At 49.1% G+C, this 19677-nt stretch overlaps 1 protein-coding gene across 1 annotated transcript in view; it reads left to right on the top strand.

Annotated features, from left to right (window-relative positions):
• Positions 1-16: 16 nt before the first annotated feature.
• The window catches only part of PRKG1 (protein kinase cGMP-dependent 1), a 1258994-nt gene continuing 1239333 nt past the window's right edge, over positions 17-19677 (top strand). The window contains exon 1 of the mRNA XM_045439410.1: positions 17-635. Within this exon, the coding sequence (XP_045295366.1) occupies positions 370-635 (266 nt within the window). The 5' untranslated portion in view covers positions 17-369. The remainder of the gene's footprint in view (positions 636-19677) is intronic.

Genomic DNA, 19677 nt, shown 5'->3' with positions numbered 1-19677 from the left:
GCGCTCGCTGGGCGATGGGGTGACGGCCGGCTGTCTGGTCCACCCGGCTCTCGGCGGGCGGCGCGCGCGGGGTTCTCACGGAGCGCCCGGGGGCGGGGGTCCCGGGGGAGGCCGGGCAGCTCTAATTGGTTTCTCAATGAAAGATAATCACCTATTCCCCCGAGAGCCTGGGGATTAGCGCTCGGCCTCGCCTCCGCTCCGCGCTCAGACGTCCCGTCCCTGCCCTGGGCGCTCGCTCCCCCGCCGCTCGGCGCTAGGGGCTCGCAGCCCGCCCGGCTCCGGGGTCCGCGCCCGCCGCGCTCGCCCCCCGCGCCCGCCCGCCCGCCGCCCCGGCCCGCGCAAACTTGGGCGGAGGGGCTCGGCGGGAAGATGAGCGAGCTGCAGGAGGACTTCGCCCAGATCCTCATGCTCAAGGAGGAGCGCATCAGGGAGCTGGAGAAGCGGCTGTCGGAGAAGGAGGAGGAGATCCAGGAGCTGAGGCGGAAGCTGCACAAGTGCCAGTCGGTGCTGCCCGCGCCCTCGCCGCACATCGGGCCGCGCACCACCCGGGCGCAGGGCATCTCGGCCGAGCCGCAGACCTACCGCTCCTTCCACGACCTGCGGCAGGCGTTCCGCAAGTTCACCAAGTCCGAGAGGTAGGCGCCGGCCGGGCGCTGCGGGCCGGAGGCAGGCCCGCTCGGGCGGGGGGCGCGCGCGCGCGGAGTGGGGTGTCCCCGCGGCCCCCGGGCCCCGGCCGCGTTTATTTTTGTGCCTGGCCGTCACGTGCCGGGCCGGGCTCCGCGGGGAGACGCGCCCCGGCCGCGTGGGGGCGGGGGCAGCGCAGAAAGTTTGCTCGCGCCGCGGAGTCGGGCGGCGCCCGGCTGCGGGGACGGAGCCCCGCGCGTCCCGGGGTCGCTGGGGCTCCCCGAGGCGACCCCAGTCCCGGGCCGCAGGGCGTGCTCGGGGTATGGGGGGCGGGGAGGAGCAGGGGGCGCCGGCGTCCCGGGGAGGGGCGGCCGGCCGGGGTCGGGTGCGGTGCAGCGACTGAATGTGCCCCGCGCCGGGGCCCCGCGGGGCCGGTGCAGGGGCGTGGGGAGGCGGGACGGGGGCGCGTCTCCGCTGCCGGGATCCGGCCTCCCGGGTGGGGACGGGTGCGGGGGGGGGGGAGTTTATGCACAGGGTCACTCTCCAGGCAGCTGTGATGTCGGCGCAAAACTGCGAGGAAACCCCACTTTGTGGACGTCCGCGCGCCCCGGGCTTGCAGGCGCCTCGGTGACCTTGCACCTGAGGCGGGTTTGGGTCTGCGGGCCAGCCCCGTCCCAGGGCGGACCACGCTGCCTGCCTGTTGCCTTCCTTGGGAACGTTTGCGCCTTCAAGTGGGGGTGAGGCGGGAGGGGAGCCGTCTCTCCGGGCGCCTCCTGCTCCTTCCCTTCCTCTCCGGACACTTGAAGAGCCGGATCCCGCCGGTTGCGAGTTGTGTGCGGCTCGGGGCTAGCGCGCGGAGGAGGCCGGGCGACTTTGGCCGCAAGTAGGAAGCTTGTGCACTCCCCGCCGCCTGCAGCGGAGGGGCTGATCGATTAGCTCCAGCATTAGAGCGCCCGTGGACATTAGGGCAGGAAGTGCACACTCCAGGGCCCATTACTGGCTTTTAGTCTCTGGAAGTGCGCGGCCCAAAGTGCACTTCGCAGGATATTGAATATTCCATTAGGCGTGCCTTCATGCCCGCCCCCCTCTTCCCTCCTCTTAGATCACTCGGTGTCTGAGTTTGGGGCTCCCAGGGGACCCCTCAAGCCGTCCCTCCCCCCTCGCTCTCTGAGGTGGAGGCCAGCACTTGTAAAGAGCACTTTCTCTTGTCCGGTCTCCATCCTGGCTCTCAGGGCCCCCCTCCCCCGCCACTGCACCCCTCCTTTGTCTCCCTCTCGGGTGCATTGATGAGCGTGCCTGTGCGGTGGGGGAGGGGAGCACAGGCGGCTGGGCAGGGTCGAGGAGCTGTTAGAAGAGGGCCAGGCGCTGGGAGGGGGCAGGGGAGAAACACAGGAGCCGGGCGGAGAGGATTCGCCTTGGGGGCTTGGGCCCGTTCCGAACCGACGTCTAGGGGGACCGCTTTCAGCGTCCCGAGGGACACTCGGCTTACAAAGTGACACCGTCCACATGGCACCGTTTGGCCCAGCCTGCCCTGAACATCCCCGCCCGATGGAACGGTGGCATTCCTCCCTCCGCCAGGCCGAGACCCAAACAAGGCCCTCCTCTCTGGCCTTGCCCTCGGTGGGGAGGCGGCTGCCCCGGGCTGAGGCTCCGGCGGCGCGGCCGGGCTGCGCATTCCGCGGCCGCTGCCCTGCCCCTCGCTCAGCAGCTGGAATCAATCTGCCCACCTCCTTGAGGAGCCACTTCGTCAGCGGTCACCCGGCAGCTGCTCGCCTCCCGGGGCCGACGGGCCGGCCGGGGCTTTATCGCATTTTTGGCGCATTTTTGGCATTTCAGATCCCCGCTCTGGGCTGCGCCCCTCCTGGGTAACGAGCGCCCCTTCGCAGCACAGGGGCCCCGCGTTGACTCTCCCCACCCAGAGTCCTCCCTCACTCGGGGCCTGGCTCTCAGAGGCGCTTTTATCCTCCAGGATGAAATCTCTCCAGCAGCGAGAGGACGTTTTGTGTGCGCTGGGAGGAAATGGCTGATCTTTCCTAGGCACCCCCCCCCCGCCCCCCCCCCCCCTTGATGTTAGGGGTAGGAGCCTCCGGCCTCTGCGGGGAGGGGAGCCTGCTCAGGAGAGGTCAGGGCATGTTTGTATCTACACCAAGGAGCTGGAATGCTCTGCAACTTCCTCTCTGCTTTTCGCTGGGATCCAGGGTGAACTTTTTCCCACTGAGCACTTGGGTTTTTTATACTTTCCAAGGGGGAGCCTGGGGTGTATTTTCAGCAAGCCGGCTCACTAGGGTTGAAAACGATTTGGTCAGGTACACTCTACGGGGACAGTAGCCATGGGCATCAGGTACGACCCCTAGCCCTGAAAGAGATAATCACAACTTCATTGTTGGTGAGGCACCTTAATTTAGCTCAAGAAGGAGAATGATTGAAAAAGGAGTTGTCTGATACAACGCGTAACAGCAGAGTAGACGCTTTGGAAATAAAGTCCATTATGGGGCGCCTGAGTGGCTCTGGCGGTTGAGCCTCTGACTCTTGGTTTCAGCTCAGGTGGTGACCCCAGGGTCGTGGGATCCAGCCCCACGCGGGGGCTCTGTGCTGAGTGTGGAGCCTGCTTGGGATTCTCTCTCTCTGTCTGTCTTCCCCTCCCTCTGTCCCGCTCTCTCTCTCTCTCTAAAATAAAAATTTTTTAAAGTGTATTTCCTGCTTATCAGATACTCGGATTGGGGGGCTCGATATTCCGTCACCTTATGTAGCCCGTGTTGAAAATGGCAGTATCCTGACCGCATACCTGGGCTCAGAGACTGCTTTATTGCAAGGCTGGTGTTCCTTTGCAGTTGCTGCTGGATTTGTGGGATACCTATTCAGGAGTTCATTTCAAACTTTACTAAGACACACAGCGTTTAGATGCACAAGAAAGAACACGTATTTTGAAATGGTAGGAGTCTGTTTGGCGGGCAGGAGGAAAAAAAAAAAAACAGCTTTTGCCTAAAAGCGCCGTTTTAGAAAATGATGGCAATCTAAAATATTTACATAATAGGTGGCAAAAGTATCTTACGCATTTATTGCAGGGGAAGGAAATGGCAGAATTCACCGACTGTTGTAATCAAGTCAGTCCAATTAGCCAGATCTGCCTCTATGTGTCCACGGAGGGCAGAAGGCACAATTTCCATTAAGAATGATCTCAGTGTCCAAGGAATGCTTAGATGAAAATTATCCTAGAGAAAGGGAAGATCTAAGTGCTCAGCATAAGTATCAAGTGTACAATATGATGATCGTGTTCAAAAAGAAAACATCCGACTTATTGCAGCCCTCGTTTTCAGACCCCATAGAAATGCCCAGTAGGGATCAAGTGGATTATCTTTGAAAACAGGACGGTATTTTGGATGGTGATGATGATATCTTGAACTTACATGTCACTTTCTGCCAGTTGAGTCCCAGTACGTCATGTTGTTTTCTGTGAGCTCTACGCTCCGTGCCTGGATATAGTCCACATCAAGAATTACCTAATATCCTTAATTCTTTCCCTTCGTGTTTTATGCACACCTGAATTCCTTGCTTTGGCTGCCCATTTAGCTCAGAGGACTGCAAACCGTTGTTGTTGTTTTTAAATTGGCTCAGGCAAAGCCTGGAATCAATATTAATCTGTAACAGGGACAGTGGATTCTTTCCAAAGCCATTTGAGCTATTCCTTTTACAAATCCCTTGATTCTTGACGATGCAGATTCATCATTTGGAACTTGAACCTCCTTCCACTGGGACACGGATGCTTCGGGATGGACGCCCCAGAAAACTCCTTGCTTTTTGCATGTCTAATTCCATTCAGGTCTGGTTTGACCTTCAGATGAGAAATCAAGGGATTTGGCCTAATTTTGATATAAGCAACTTCAATGAAATGACTCGGTACCAGCCGAACTCTGGGCCCAGCTGACTATTCACAGAGAAAAGACACAGCGCTTTTGAAAATAGCAGAGATAATGATGATCGGGAGAGCAAAGCCTTTGCACGTGAGGAATCTCAGTCGTGAAGTCGCTCGCCTGAGATCTCACAGCGAGGAAGCACGAGAGACAAGTTTCAAGCCCGAATCTTGAGGTTTGTAGGGCCCAGGTTCTAAGCTGTCATATACTGTCACCTCGGAATTGGGTAATTTCCATCTTGGTGACTGGTGAGGCCTTTCAGGCAGAAAGAAACAAACCTACCCTAATTTCGAATAGGATTTCTGTGAACAGTCCTAGAGCCAGCCGTCCAGTGACCTCTGGCCTCCGAACTCTTGTATCCAGCACATAGGCTTGGACGTGCTCGCCAGCCTGGGGTTTTCTCAGGCATGCCTCTCTTGGGATGGTCAGTTTACCAGTCTCTCTTTTTGCTTCCTTCCTACCCTTCTCCTGTCACAGGTGGGGATGATGAATAGGATGGTTGGGACAGCGATCTGGGTTGCGTCCTGTGAACACCATTCGTGAAACTCTTTGCCTTTTGCCTTGCAGACCAGACCGCTCATGCTAATCCCTTTGTCCCTACCAGTTCTCCCAACAAAAGGAATTTATTACTAAGTGACGATATATCAATGTGTTACCCAGTTATCTTTGCCGGGTTAACATAGTAATAGTTTAACAGCTTCTGGGAGAGGACGTTGGTTTCCTTGGCTCAGATGAGTAACATTTATGACAGGAATTTAAGGGGAGGCAGGCTGAGGAGGGCAGGGGAGGATTTTTGTGCTGGGAGGCTTCTCAACATCCTGGTCTTTGGGAGAGGACAGGTTCTGAGCGTAGGCTTTCATCACTCCTTTTAGTCAGAGCTGCACGGGTATCGCATGGGGCAATACCCTGCCTTTAGTGACGAGAAAACGGAGCACATTATCACCAAAGTGCCTTTTACAGGATCTCAGACACGGGACCGGAAAAGTAATTCAGGTTTCTGAATCTCGCATTGGTGCTCGACTTGGTGAATTGATGTCTTCAACTTATCGTCTGTCCGGACTTCTTGTTTCAGACCTATTCGCTCTGCTTTGAGATCGGCTCAGCTTCTGGAATCACGTACCGTTTCCAGCTGTATTTGTGACATGCCAGGAATTCCCGTGACGTTGGAACCATTGATCTATGTATAGGCTGAAAGTTCACATTTAATCACGTGGTCATTAGAAATTTGGCTGATCCCCTTGAGGTTATTTCTAACAGACCTGAAAACACGACAGATGTCGTATCTTGATCCTCTTTCCAAAGCACCGTCTCACCCTACTGTGGAAGAGATGCCCACAGTGCATTAAAACCCTTCCTGTTGGGGCGCCTGGGTGGCTCAAGTGTCGGTGAAGCGTCTGACTCTTGGCTTTTGCTCAGGTCATGATCTCACGGTGTAATGAGTTCGAGACCCACACTGGGCTCCGTGCTGACGGTGCAGAGCCTGCTTGGGGTGCTCTCTCTCCCTCTCTCTCTGCCCCTCCCCTGCTCCTGTGCCTTCTCTCTCAAAATAAATAAATCAGTAAATAAAAAACCCTTTCTTTTGATCAGATTTTCAGCTGATTTTGTAGTTGCTCAGAACATGAATAATTATTTTCATTTGCTGTTGAGAATGTGCCTCGCGGAGTTCGGGACGCTGTCTTATCCAGGATTCTTGTAGCTCTTGGAGGTTACTGAAGTTTGGGAATTGTCAAAAAGGAGAGCTGACCTTGAGTCCGCCTCTGTTGGTGTGCCTCGCTGTTGGGTCCCTGAAGAGAAGGGACCATGTGTGTGTGGTTCCGTGTAGGTGTGTGCGTGTCTGTGTGTGTGTGCACGTGCACAGATAGCTACTTAATTCATCTTATGATTGTTACACTTCTTGCTGTGGTCGTTATTCTGAGACTCCTCTGCGTTGGCCCAAATCAGTTTCTTGCGGAAAACAAGATGTACGTGTCTTCATACAATAGACTTCATACAATAGGCTACAGCGTCTTGCGGTTTGTCAAACGCTCGTGCTTGGTGTGGGGCACACGTGCCAGCTTGGCTTCCCAGAACCGGGTACTGGACCCAATCTCTGTTCCTTCCTCCTTTTCACTCACTGATGGTTTTTCACTTCCTTTTCTTTGTCCTTGGGTCTGCTCGTGCTCTCTCGCGCGCGCGCACCCCCGTGTTTCTCTGTTCCGGCCCAGCATCTGTGACTGCGGCCAGATCTGTTTCGTTTGCAAAAGTCTTAAAACAGCACACGCAGAACGGAGTTCTCGTTCATAATGCTGCTCTAACCTTTTAGAGTCTATCATCTCTTCAGATGTTTCGGGTATCATGCAATTTGAATTTCCTAAAGTTTAAAAGATATCCACTGTCCGTATCGAAATCTGTAACACTTTAATGTATTTGCTCAATAAAATATGCACATTTCCAGGAAATGTGTATCTTTGAAATAGATTTGTTTTGTTCTAGAAATACAGACGGTAGAAGTAATCTCCTTAGTTTACTTATTGCCCTTAAGCAACAAATTCCTTTTTAAAAACTCTTAGCCTTACTCCTCATGAAACACTATTTAGTTCGTTGTACGAGACGTTGCTTTTATTCTAAATATTTCCGTACAGCCAGGCTTCCTTGGAAAATGGTGTAGTTTTCAATTCAATCGATATAAAGTTGATATTGACTAGAAAGGTTTGAAGTACTGTCTCTAATTTGCCTCTCTCGTGAACTAAGTGCATGTTTATAGCTTTTTCTTTTCTTTTTTTTTTTTTTTTAGCGCGTGTTTGTTTGACATGTTTGTGCAACTTAGCCGTGACCAGTTAATACGTTGATACTAGGAGTTGATGGGAGGTGACTCTGTTGTGCGTAGGGACACGTGGGTACCACTTTGGTGGGCGAGCTGATATCCTCAACATGCTGGGTTCATCTGAGTGTTTGTTTATGAAGGCTAATCCGATAAGACGTCTACAGGAATTACCTCGTTGGGTTCAATTTTTGACTTGTGAACAAGAATAGCCCACCACAATTCTCGAGTTATTCTCTCAGATTTGTTGCTAATTCAAATTGTGTGCTTCCTTTCTGGTCCTAATAAATTAGGGAGTGCTTCCTAATGTGTTTTAATCCTCAAATGTGTCTTTATTTGAGCACTCTGACCCGAAAGGCTGTGAGAACACTGCTGGCAAACCTTATGGGGAGTCTAAAAATAACCTCTGTGTTTGCCTCTTACAAATATTTGTATGTCTATTTCTTCAACTATATGCTACTCTGATTCCGTGAGGAGCGGATCTAAAGCCTTTGGGTAAACGTTAATATTTTTCTCGATGTCTCTCGTTGCCCGTGTGGTACGGATAATGCTAATTTTGTGTGCCACATGGCCACCAAGGAACTTGGCTCCATATGCCCCAAATTCTTAAAATAGAAAATTCTTTTATATCTTAGGTTGTAAACCCCTGGGTAGACACCAGGTCTGTTTACAGTAAAAATTCCAACCTAATAAAACCCTCAGCTTACCATAATTTTCTTTTCCCAGATGCTAATTTTTGGGCAAAGTGAAGAACAGCACATATGTAGAATGTGTTAAAAACAAGCAAGCAAAACCAACCAACAATCAAAAGATCCCTGAACCTTCTAGAGAATAAAACCAGCTCATATTTAGTTCAGTCTCCTCTCGGAGAATGAGATCGCTCTGAAGTATACGGCACAACATCCTCTGTCTCTCCAGGCAGATTTCAGCTGTGCTGAAATAGACACAGCGGTGTGTATTTGATTATTTTGAGTTTCCAATGAGTAGGTAATAGTTTAAAAATCAAATTTCGTGACTTGCTTTGCTTCTTAGAAAATAAGATCGAGAGCACTCACAGACATCTCTAGGGAGAGCCCTTCACTCACATTCCAACCGGCTTCCTAGACCGTGGTGACAAATAGATGGCAGGAAATTGCACATAATCCACAGGCGATCTCGACTCTTCACAAGAGTGTGTTGCACATGGGGACGTCACCCCTCTGGTGAGTCACTGCAGGAAAAATGTTTGAGAACTTCTGATCTGAATAATGGCTCTAAGAAAATGAAAATCTCGACCCTGGGACCCTCAAAGCTACTTACTTATAAGTCACAGTTGTGAGATTTACTGCACTCTCTCTGTTCAGCGCGTCTACGTCAGACCGACATTCCCGGAAGTGTGATGTTCACAGTATTGTGGCACTGGGGATGCTTCTGGGTGGTGCACAAGTGAATTTATTTCATGCAAACAGTTAGGAGTTTCCGTAAGTGTTTGAGGAAGACGTTGCATTCACAGCAAGTCCATGGTGTGTGTGGCTGTTATTGCTTATAATAAGGCTAAGTTGAAATTTTTTTTAAATCTTTTTACTTATGTTTGAAGGAGAGAGAGAGAGAGCATGAGCGGGGGAGGAGCAGAGAGAGAGGGAGATACAGAATCCGAAACAGGCTCCAGGCTCTGAGCTGTCAGCACAGACAAACTGTGAGATCATGACCTGAGCCGAAGCCGGACGCTCAACCAACTGGGCTCCACCCGGGCGCCCCAATAAGGCTAAGTTTTAAGAAAAAAATATGAACGTAGAGATTGTGTGTAGATGGGTTGACAGAAGGGGATGGGGGAACACGGCTTTCATGCTTCTTTTCTTACCCCTTCCCCGTTTGGGAAGATTCTAGCTGTCTGTGTTAGCTTTGGTGACTCTTTGGAGAGCGATCAGTTTCTCCACCAGGGTTCGAGCGGGGACTTCGAGTGAGGCAAGAATTGTGGGCTTTTAGAGAATATGCTCTTGTACGGAGGACAAAGCAGTCTGGTTAAGAATGAGTCACTTTACTATATCATCAGACAAACATCTGATTTCTGCCCCCACCAGATTTATGAATTTCCTTGCCATACCACAGCAGGGGCCCCAGGTGAGCAGGACAGCAGGGAAATGATAAGGGATGCTGGGCTGGCCACAGTCTCCGTCTAGCTGGGGCCCCGGGGAGCTCTGTCCAGGAGCGTCTGCCGTGCAGTGCGGCCTCTCTGTTCCCCACAGGGTTCTTCCTTGGATCCTGACAGTCTGCAGCCAAGTCTGGCCGTGAATGGTAGCACTGTGGCATTTAATAGCCGGAAAGACATGATTTGTTCTTTCTTTCTTTGTAAAAACGCGATTTGGAAAAAGTGGGGAAGGGAAAATCTGTTATGAAAAGACAAATTTATTTTCCTGTAATCTGCATTTCATTGACTTGACTAGGAAACTATATTAATGCAAACACGAGGAGAAAGGCTTGCTAAAAGTTAATATTGTTGAAAGAATGGCTTTGTGGAAACATGAGAAAAATGTGAGAAGGGAGGGAAAGAATATACAGGCCGGAAGAGGTATTAGCAACAATCCGGTCTTCTTCCAGAGCATAAAGCAGACTGTTTTCCCCTCCTGCTCAAAAAAGGGGATCCTTAAACTCTGGATATAGGTACCCTCCACAAGATAGAAAAAGCAGGTGGAGGGAGAGAGAAAGAGGGAGAAAGGGAAAGAGAGAGAGGTTGCGATTTCAACATTGACCACAAGATGGCAGCAGAAGCATATTATTTAGTAGTTGGCAATGGCCTTGGGTTGACTGAAAATAGACTCCCAAACGAGACATCTTTCTCCCTCTCTCCCTCCACCCCACCCCCAGAGTTTATTTATTTATTTTGAGAGAGAGTGCAAGCATGGAAGGGACAGAGAGAAGGAGAGACGGAGAAGCACAGGCCGGCTTCCCTCCTTCAGCGCAGACCTTGATGTGGGGCTCAAACCACGGAGCGTTGAGATCATGACCTGAGCCAAGATCAAGAGTCTGACGCCTAACCAACTGAGCCACCCCGGCGCCCTTGCATACAACCTTCTTAATGTCAGCATTCAAGTATTTGGACAGCGTATCATTGAATGCGTGTCGTGCTATCATTTTCCATTTAGTAGTGATTTGGCGGAAAGTATTTAAAAAGCCAGAGTGCGGTGTCCTTCTGTAGCATTTTTGCCTTTAGCGAGGGGGAGGCAAGCAGTGCACTTGGCACGGAGAGGTCTTTGAACATGAATATCCATCTGAGGGAAATTCCTCACCCCCTGTGAGGTCTCTGGGCTCCTATTTGCCCGAGAGGAGACAACGGAGAGAAGAAAAATTAATAGTAGTAAAAAGCATTATGTGTGAGGAGGTAGGATCGAGGTTTCCTACGTAACCCCGCCCTCCATGAAAAACTAACAGACAATTATTATAAGAAAAAGTCAGATGGGCTATTTGATGAAACTTTGCGTAGCTTCTGGTAGGTTGTTGGATCTTCTTGCTAATTCTGCGATTCTAGAATATAATCAAGTAGATCTGAATATGGCCTGTGACAGGGCGAGGTCCTTCTTAGAAAAACATTTAATAATCTAGTTAAGGATTATTTATATATATCTGAATATTTGCAAGCGAAAAAGAGGTCTGTGTGTGTGTGTTTGTTTTTTGCTTTGTTTCTGGGATGCCCTGAATATAAACTGCCTTTCAACAATTTCAGAGCAACGAGGAGCAACTGTGTCCTGACCTACCACAAAGGGGTAAATTGTGGGTCGCATCTAATGGACTGTAAGTTTTTGAGTCAATAATCCCTTGGCAAGTGGCATTCAGTCTTCCTGTAAAAGGCTGTTTCATGCAGTGTGTGACTCCCTCTCATGTGACAGCCCCAGGGGACTAGAAGTAACAGAGCCTTGCTGATGGCATCATTTGTGATTTAACACCGAGAAGTGTGCTGATTTTGGTCTGTCTCAGTAAGCAAGGGTGAATGCCACACCGAAGTTGTACTTTGGGTAAAAAGAAGTCAGTTTTGAATTACTGTGATCACTTGGCCCTCTTTAAATTCGTTCTGTTTAATGTTTATTTACTTTTTTGAAGGAGAGAAAGACAGACTGCAAACAGCAAAGGGGCAGGGAGAGAGGGAGACACAGAATCCGAACCAGGCTCCAGGCTCCAGGCTCCGAGAGGTCAGCACAGAGCCCGACGCGGGGCTGCACCCCACGAACCGCGGGATCATGACCTGAGCCGAAGTCGGATGTTTAACCAACTGAGCCACCCAGGCGCCCCTCGTTGGCCCTCTTTAATTGATTTCTTGGCTCAGATGTTATGTCAGGTTGTACGTAGATAAGCTTGCAAGACGGAAAAGAGAGAAAATTTAAAACAGGACACGTACTGATATCCTATTTGACAATAAATTGCCTCTGTAAAACGTGTTTTGAAACTCTGCGATACATTTGTTTGAAGCTGTCAGCATATAAAAACAATGCTCTTCAGGGCAATAATTTATATTTTTTTCCAGGCGAGGGAGAAAACGTTGTAGTGTATGACTGTGAGAGAGGATGAAGCGTAGAGAGAACGGAAGGGCTTCTCTCTCTCTGTTGCGTACAGGGCCAGAAAAGCAAATCTCACTATTAGACATGGTGAAGCAGGAGAGAAGTATTATCATCTTTTGTTTCCTCTGATCTTTCTGGTTTGTTATCAAGGCAAAGCGAATTCCTGCAGGGGAGACGTAGGGGTGTCTCGTTGTCACCATGGGGCCCCGGGCATCACGTGCTGTGGGCTCGCTGGGCCTTTGATCTTGGAGCAATCCGAGACAGAAGTTTCCTCTGCGTGCTTCTGCGTCCATACTCACCGTGCTAAAATCCGGATGTGCGTTTTGGTGCTTGAGAACACGCGTCACATGTCAGCTTTGCTGATCTTCATCTTTTCTTGGGCTCTGCCTACTTCCTTGATTGTTTTAATTGCCCAAGTAACGCGTGCTGGTTGTGAGACCGTGAAAGGCGGCATCGAATCCTGTCCACAGCCACCCGCGCCACCCGTCCTCCAGCAGGCAGCAGGTGTTAGGCTTTCTGTATGTTCATGCAGACCTTAGCAGACCTCCCTGCCCATTTGGACTTGTTTGGTCATTGCTTGTTTTTCTAACCCAAGTGGCATTATTCTATAACACTCCTCAGCAACCTGCTGGTGTTTTGTTTTTGTGTTTACTAATAGCTCCTAGGGTTCTTTCCAGATCAGTCCATATTGGGTTTTCTAATGGCTGCCCGCTGTTCCGTAGCGTCCCAAGTCCTTCCGCTTATTGATATTGATGGTTATGGGTTTTGTCCGTTTCCGAGCATAAACACGGCCACTCATATTCTCGCACACATTTTCTCGTCTGTCTTTATTTATCTACGGGGTAAATTGCAAAAGGCCGAGAGCGCTAGGTCAAAAAAAGTTCCCAATTTTCAGCGTGACCTTTTCGGTTTATCTGATGATGCGTAAACTTTCTGTGTCAGATAAATTGATCGCTAGCCCTTTCCGCTACACATAAAAGGTATGCCGGTGGCATTGACGGGGTTAACTTTCTACATTCTGGAAGGGATTGATAGCAATCAGACATGTAACCATATGCATTTCCTTTTTTATACTTGAGCACATTCATGAGAACACTCTTTGAAGCAATGTTTACATGCCTTTAACTTTTCAGATTTACAAAGCCCGTGTTGTGCTTTGGGCTTGATTTTTTTCCTTCTTCTTTAAAGTTGAATAAAATCCCTCAATTCCTACAATGTCTTGATTTTGAAAGTAAGAATACAGTTGTTTGTGCTCTTAAGTAACCAGACTTTTTCTTTACGGATTGCAATGATTTGTTTTTCTTTCATCAAAATACATTTTTCTGATACTTGAAGGATTCTGAGGATCTTGCTCCCAGTTGGGAAAATAACAAATTCGAAGTCACTCAGCTACATTTTTTTTTTAAAGGCTAGTGGGAAGATTTGGACATATATGGTATTGGAACCACTCACTGGAGCTTTCTTTTTATAGGAGGGCAACTTCTGGTAGAGTTTTCTTTCCCTTCCTTTTTTTTTTTTTGATCATGGTTACGATATTGGACTAGATTTCCCGAAAGATAACTTTACAAACATTTATTTGGGTCAGATATCAGTCATATTAAAAGTAATCAAACATGAGATAGAAGCTACAAAGTGAAACTTTTTTTTTTTTTTTTCCCAACGTTTATTTATTTTTGGGACAGAGAGAGACAGAGCATGAACGGGGGAGGGGCAGAGAGAGAGGGAGACACAGAATCGGAAACAGGCTCCAGGCTCTGAGCCATCAGCCCAGAGCCCGACGCAGGGCTCGAACTCACGGACCGTGAGATCATGACCTGGCTGAAGTCGGACGCTTAACCGACTGCGCCACCCAGGCACCCCCAAAGTGAAACTTTTTGGAGATTAGGTAGAGCAACCTCAGGAATTTTAGCTCGGCCTTACAGAGAAATGACCTCACGACATGTTGTGATACTCAAAACAGGGGGCTTTGGGGATGCCTGGGTGGCTCAGATGGTTAAGCGGTGACTTCGGCTGAGGTCGTGATCTCGTGGTTCGTGGGTTCGAGCCCCGCGTTGGGCTGTGTGCTGACAGCTCGGAGCCTGGAGCCCGCTTTGCATTGTGTCTCCCTCCCTCTGTGCTCCTACCCTGCTTGTGTTCTGTCTCTCTCTCTCTCTCTCTCTCTCTCTCTCTCTCTCTCAAAAATAAACAAACAAAAAATTCAACAACAACAACAGGGGGCTTTGGAGTCATGGACCTGAGATTGAACTCTGACTCCTCCTGTACACACTGGCCTTGTGATTTTTGATGAATTACTTCTCTCTCTGAGCTTGTTTTCCCGTCTGTGAAATGGGGATAACAATGCTTCTCCGCATAGGCTTTGTGTACAGGAGATACTCCATACCTGTTTGTGGAGTGACAGAAGGCAAGTGCAAAGTGCTGAGTCAAATTGCTAGCCAGTGTGTGCCAATGTAAGGCTAAAAAGTTTTAGAGAGTTTTGGGGCGCCTGGGTGGCTCCGTCGGCTAAGCGTCCAACTCCTGATTTCCGCTCCGGTCATCAGCTCACAGTTCATGAGTTCGAGCCCCGTGTCAGACTCTGTGCTGACAGTGCAGAGCCTGCTTGGGATTCTGTCTCCCTCTCTTTCTCTCTGCCCCTCCCCGCTCTCTCTTTTTCTCTCTTTCTCTCAAAATACATACACTTAAAACAATTGAAAAAGATAAGATCAAGAAAACAAAAAATTTTGGAGGGTTTCAAAAACTTGAGTTCTGGTATTGACTCACAGAACCCCGTGGCTAGAAAGGATTTTAAGGGGTAACTTTGCTCACCCCCTTTGATCAACAAACCATTAATGGCAAAAAATCAAGCAAACATCGAGAGGTTCGGAAAGATTGTGCTTTGCCACAGACGTGACACCAAAGCTTGTCAGTGACGGGGCTGGGACTGCCCCCTCCCCCCCACGGGTCTTATTTTCCATCCCAGCTCTCCTTACACCTGTCTGAAACATCCACAGTGATGAGTGAGACAAGGGCAAGTAGACATTTGTAAACTGGAAGCCAGACACAGGTGGAAAGGTCATGCTGTTTCCATGTTTTTCAAGAATGTGAAATGTGCCTGTAAGATGGGCCGAGCAGAGGTCACACAGCGTGCCCGGGGCAGCCCCCCGCGGGTTCTGGGAGACCACTCGTGTCAGTTTCCTCCGGGTGTGGGGTGGGAGTGAACCACTGCCTTGGATCGCTCCTAAAAGGCCGGGAGAAGGCAGGGGCGCAGTGCACCTCCTCCCTCCTGTGCAGCCCGGGGGCTGTTGACAGCCGTCATGTCTGTTTCTGCTCTCCTTGTCTCACTATGGTTCAGTGCGCGTAAACGAAGGTAACTTTCCACATCCAGGGGCGCTGCAGGTCTAGAGACGTGGGTGGAGGCTCTTCGTAGATGTTCTAGAAGCTCAGCAGACTTCACCTACAAGCCTGAAAGCTGGAGGGTGAAAGTGCTTTGGCTCAACTGTCCTGTGTGTGTCCCTCTCCCTAAGTCAACATGAAGCGTATACGTTGGTGCCTTCTCTGTGGCTGTTGGCAAATTACAGACTGATATTGACTGCATCGGAACTTTCCAATTTGGACAAATACTGTTGCAGATTGCAGATCTTATTTCTCCGAAGGCAGTTGGATCTGTCAGTCGGTCAACTAATACGGGAGAAGATGTCTGAGGTATTCGGGAGACCCAAAGCCAGGTTCTGTAATTCCTAGCCTGGCTGTCGTGCTGTTGTGCAATGTGCATCCAAGCCCCAGCTACTGCTGCTGCTTTTTTTAATTTTTTTATTTTTTAAGGTTTCTTATTTTGAAAGAGCAAGCGGGGGGAGGGGCAGAGAGAGAGGGAGAGAGAGAATCCCAAGCGGGCTCCGTGCTGTCAGCACAGAGCCCGAGGCGGGGCTCGAACTCACAAACCATGAGATCATGACCTGAGCTGAAACCAAGAGTCGGACGCTTAACCGACTGAGCCACCCAGGCGCCCCTCCCACCAGCTTCTTCTATTGCTACACATCTCAAGTTGCCCGAGAGGATTAAATGAGCTCACGCGTGTAGTGATGATTTCAAAAGTGCCTTGTATAGTCATTCAATACGTGTTAGCTCTCGTCGTTATTATTTATTTTTTCTGACTTTATTCACCAAGCGTGTAATGACTTTTCACTCCAGATCCATTCATATTCTTCCCTTATTTCTAACTCCACACTTGGTTCCAGTTGTGCTCATTACAATGGCTCTGACCCGGTTTTCGGAGTCATTTCCTGAATCACAGTTGAAACTCTGACGTAGGCTGTATTTAGGACTTATTTTTCATCCATAGTACAGTCTCAACTCTCTCTCTACAAGTATCACACCCCTCCCCCCCCATCCCATCGTTTTAGAAACGTATCACTCTGGCGCTAGATTTGGCAGGGGTAAGCCCCCTCCGCAGTTACCTGCTCCCTGACTTGAATAAACCCGGGTGTCTCAGATTCTAAGCTGCATAGTCTAACGCAGGGAATCCAACTAAAACGCGCTTTCTGATTCGACACGTCTGGGGAGGCACCAGAGTTGCTGTGTCTGTAGCCAGCTCTCATGTGATGCTGACGTTGCTGGTCTCCAGATCCATACGTGGCAAAGGACTGGCCAAAGGTTTTCTCTGGCTCCTTCCTCTTCTCCTTTTTCTTTTTCTCCCCCCCCCCCCCCGCCTTTTTTCCCGTCCAAGTTAAATTTTTTACACAAGTAATCAGACACACGAATGCAAGCTAATGTGCTAATGAAACATTAACGTGGATTACATTATAAGATCGACTCCTTATCTAGGAAAGCCTGGAGGAAACATTCTGGTATTCTGTCCCCTTCTAGACAATACATACGCATAGCTGTACATTGGAAAGCCTCTGCACGGAGGCTGTGCTTGGGTTCAAAACCCCTCATGCCTTAATCCTGTCGCTTCACCTCTTCGAACCTCAGTTTCCCGTCTGTAAAACAGGGATAAGAAGGCCCACCCAAGCTGATGCTGTGCAGACGACTGGCCGTAAGCATGCAGCGAGTGATAACCATCGCTTCTGTAGTGTTAATACTAGTGTTCCGGAGACAAAGTCAAATTTGTCCCCGAATGACAAATGTGGTCCGGAAAGAACTTTAATTCAGGTAAAATGGGAAAGTGAGAAACACTGGTCCAGCATCGGTGAGAGCTGAGTGTGTGCAATGCACTTTATTGGCATGCCCTCATCTGCTGTTGTCAGGAACACCACCACGCGTCTTCACGGTGCCTCCAGGCAGGACCTAATGCACGGGCTCTGCATTGATGAGGACACTAATTCCAGCACGCGAAGTGGCTTATTCAGAGGCTTGCAGGCCCAGGACTCTGGCTCTAAGGCTCTAGCAGTGTATTATATACTCATACATATACCTTCAGCAGGTGCATGGGGAGAAGTATAAGGAAAATGGCATTTGAAGACCCTTCAACCATCCCAGTGCCCAGGGGCCCTTACGCTATAGTGCATGGAAATATCCATGGAGCTAATTGTTACAAGAGATTCCAGGGCTCCATCCCAACAGATTCTGACTTAATAATAGGCTTGGGAAATCGGGGACCAGGACGTTTTCCAGACCATCCTGGAGCAACAGCACCACAGGTGGATCCTGTAAGGACAGGTGTCGGTTTCCATGGGCTGCTGTGACACATCGCCCCAAATCAGGGGGCTGAAAACAGTGGGGAATTGTTCCCTTGCAGTTTCGGAGACTGGACGTTGGATTCAAGGGTCGGCAGGGCTAGGCTTTCTCTGAAGATGCGAAGGCAAGGTGCTTTCTGGTCTCCTCCTAACTTCCAGCAGTTGCCTGCAGTCTCAGCAGCCCTTGGTGCGATGCGGGCACGTCGCTCCAGTGTCTCTGTCGCTGTTCACACGGCTGTCTTCCCTCTGCGTGTGTCTGTGTCCAAATTCCCCTCTTCTTTTAAGTACCATAGTTGTTGAAGGCAGGGACTACCCTCACCCAGGACGACCTCATCCTGATGACATCTGCCAAGACCTTATTTCCTAATAAGGTCATGTTCAGAGGTTCTGGATGGACATTAATTTGGGGGGGGGGGGCAGTATTCAACTCCATACACTCTGCCATCTGTTTTTAAAAATTTTTCCCTTGAGCCCAGGATGTAAAGCTGTGACTCTTGAAGTCTGCTGAGCCCTGTGGAAAAGAGGTTTCAGAGGCGATGGGGAGGGGTGGGGTGAAGGGCGTACCTGGGTAATGATGCCGGGTTTCACAGAGGCTTTTTCGCCTGCCATTTCCATCTGCCCCCTCCCCCTGCTCCTTGTCTTATGTTTCAAAAGATGCCGTGTTGATTGATAGTCCTTTGGTTCAGAGGAAAGTATTAGTCTCTCATGGTTCCAGGAAATGTCATAGATCTCTGGTGGTTTATGGTTCTCTTGTTTTCACGGTATGGGTTTTATGAAGATTTACGGGGAACCAAAATGGGGCTTAAAAGGAGAGACAACTGGTGATTTTCATTTCTGTAGACTGTAGTTTTCCTACCTGTAATTTTAAGGGGGAAGAAACTTCTATGCTGTAATTTCGACACTTTACTTCTCTATAATTTTGGTAAATTGTTTCCTTAGGGTTACGAAGCATAAGTGGAGTAAACCCCAAGTAGACGTATTACGGTAAAGCCAAATTTGCTCTGGCGCATTTATCGAAGCAATGTCAAAATACAAACCAATTTAGAAAAGCTCTAATTGGTTCAATCAAAATTACACATTTTAAAACTACAGGGTTATGTTGTGGAAAAGACCGTTTTTAAGTTTACCTTCTTTTATATATTTAGAAGTAGAATTTAAACTGGTTTACCCCAGGCTGAGGTGGGTGCACATATACTTGGTAACCTAACTAAAGAGTTTTTCCTTAATGTGTCCTGTAATAGAAATTGTATTTCCACCACTAAGAATTTCTACTTCCTCTTAAACATTGAAGAAAAGTTTAGGAGACAGTGGCATTAGTTCATTTAGTCTTATTGGTGATTTGGTTTAATATAAAATAAATTATGTAATAAAAGACGTTCTTATTTGAAAACACAATTTTAAAAATTGTCACATGGAGATATTTTTACAGGGATATATGTAGTTCTCAAACCCCTCTTCCTCCAAGATGCTTCAAAGAATCCAGGTTTCTGGGAATGGCTCTGGGGTTCTTGATAACCTTGACCATTTAACGATGTACTGTTCAGTATGGGCTCAGTGAGGCCTTTTGGAAAGAAAGATCTATCTGAGCAATCACGCTACGCAGACAGAAGTCTCCGTTCTCCATTCTCTTCAAAATTGTATATGCCTTTGTTTTGTTGGCTTCCTGTCTACCTGCCATCTGATTTCTTTTTTAAGGAAAGTTTGTCTTCTTTTTTTTTTATTATGAATTTTTTTTTACATGTATGTATTTTTGAGAGAGAGAGACAGCGTGAGCAGGGGAGAGAGAGAGAGAGAGAGAGAGAGAGAGAGAGAGAGACAGACACACAGAATCCGAAGCAGGCTCCAGGCTCCGAGCTGTCAGCACAGAGCCTGATGCGGGGCTCGAACCCACAAACCGTGAGATCATGACCTGAGCCGAAGTCGGACGCTCAACCGACTGAGCCACCCAGGCGCCCCGGAAAGGTTGTCTTATGATTTCCAGATGAGATCAGTAATTCACATGACCATTTCATTTCTGGGAAACCTTACTGGAAATTTCCAAGTGCCTTCAGCCGTGGGAAGAGGGGTAAGCAAAGGGTCAGACCCATTGGAAGAGGTGATTGGCCCCTATTGTGTGGAAATTTCCCAGGATATCTTTTTGTATTAGGTTGTAGAGTTGGGCG

The sequence above is a fragment of the Leopardus geoffroyi genome, chromosome D2 (genome assembly GCF_018350155.1).
Source record: "Leopardus geoffroyi isolate Oge1 chromosome D2, O.geoffroyi_Oge1_pat1.0, whole genome shotgun sequence".
In the NCBI taxonomy this organism is placed as follows: domain Eukaryota; kingdom Metazoa; phylum Chordata; class Mammalia; order Carnivora; family Felidae; genus Leopardus; species Leopardus geoffroyi.
The sequence above is the reverse complement of the archived record's forward strand: the minus strand, read 5'-3'. Positions and strand labels throughout refer to the sequence as shown.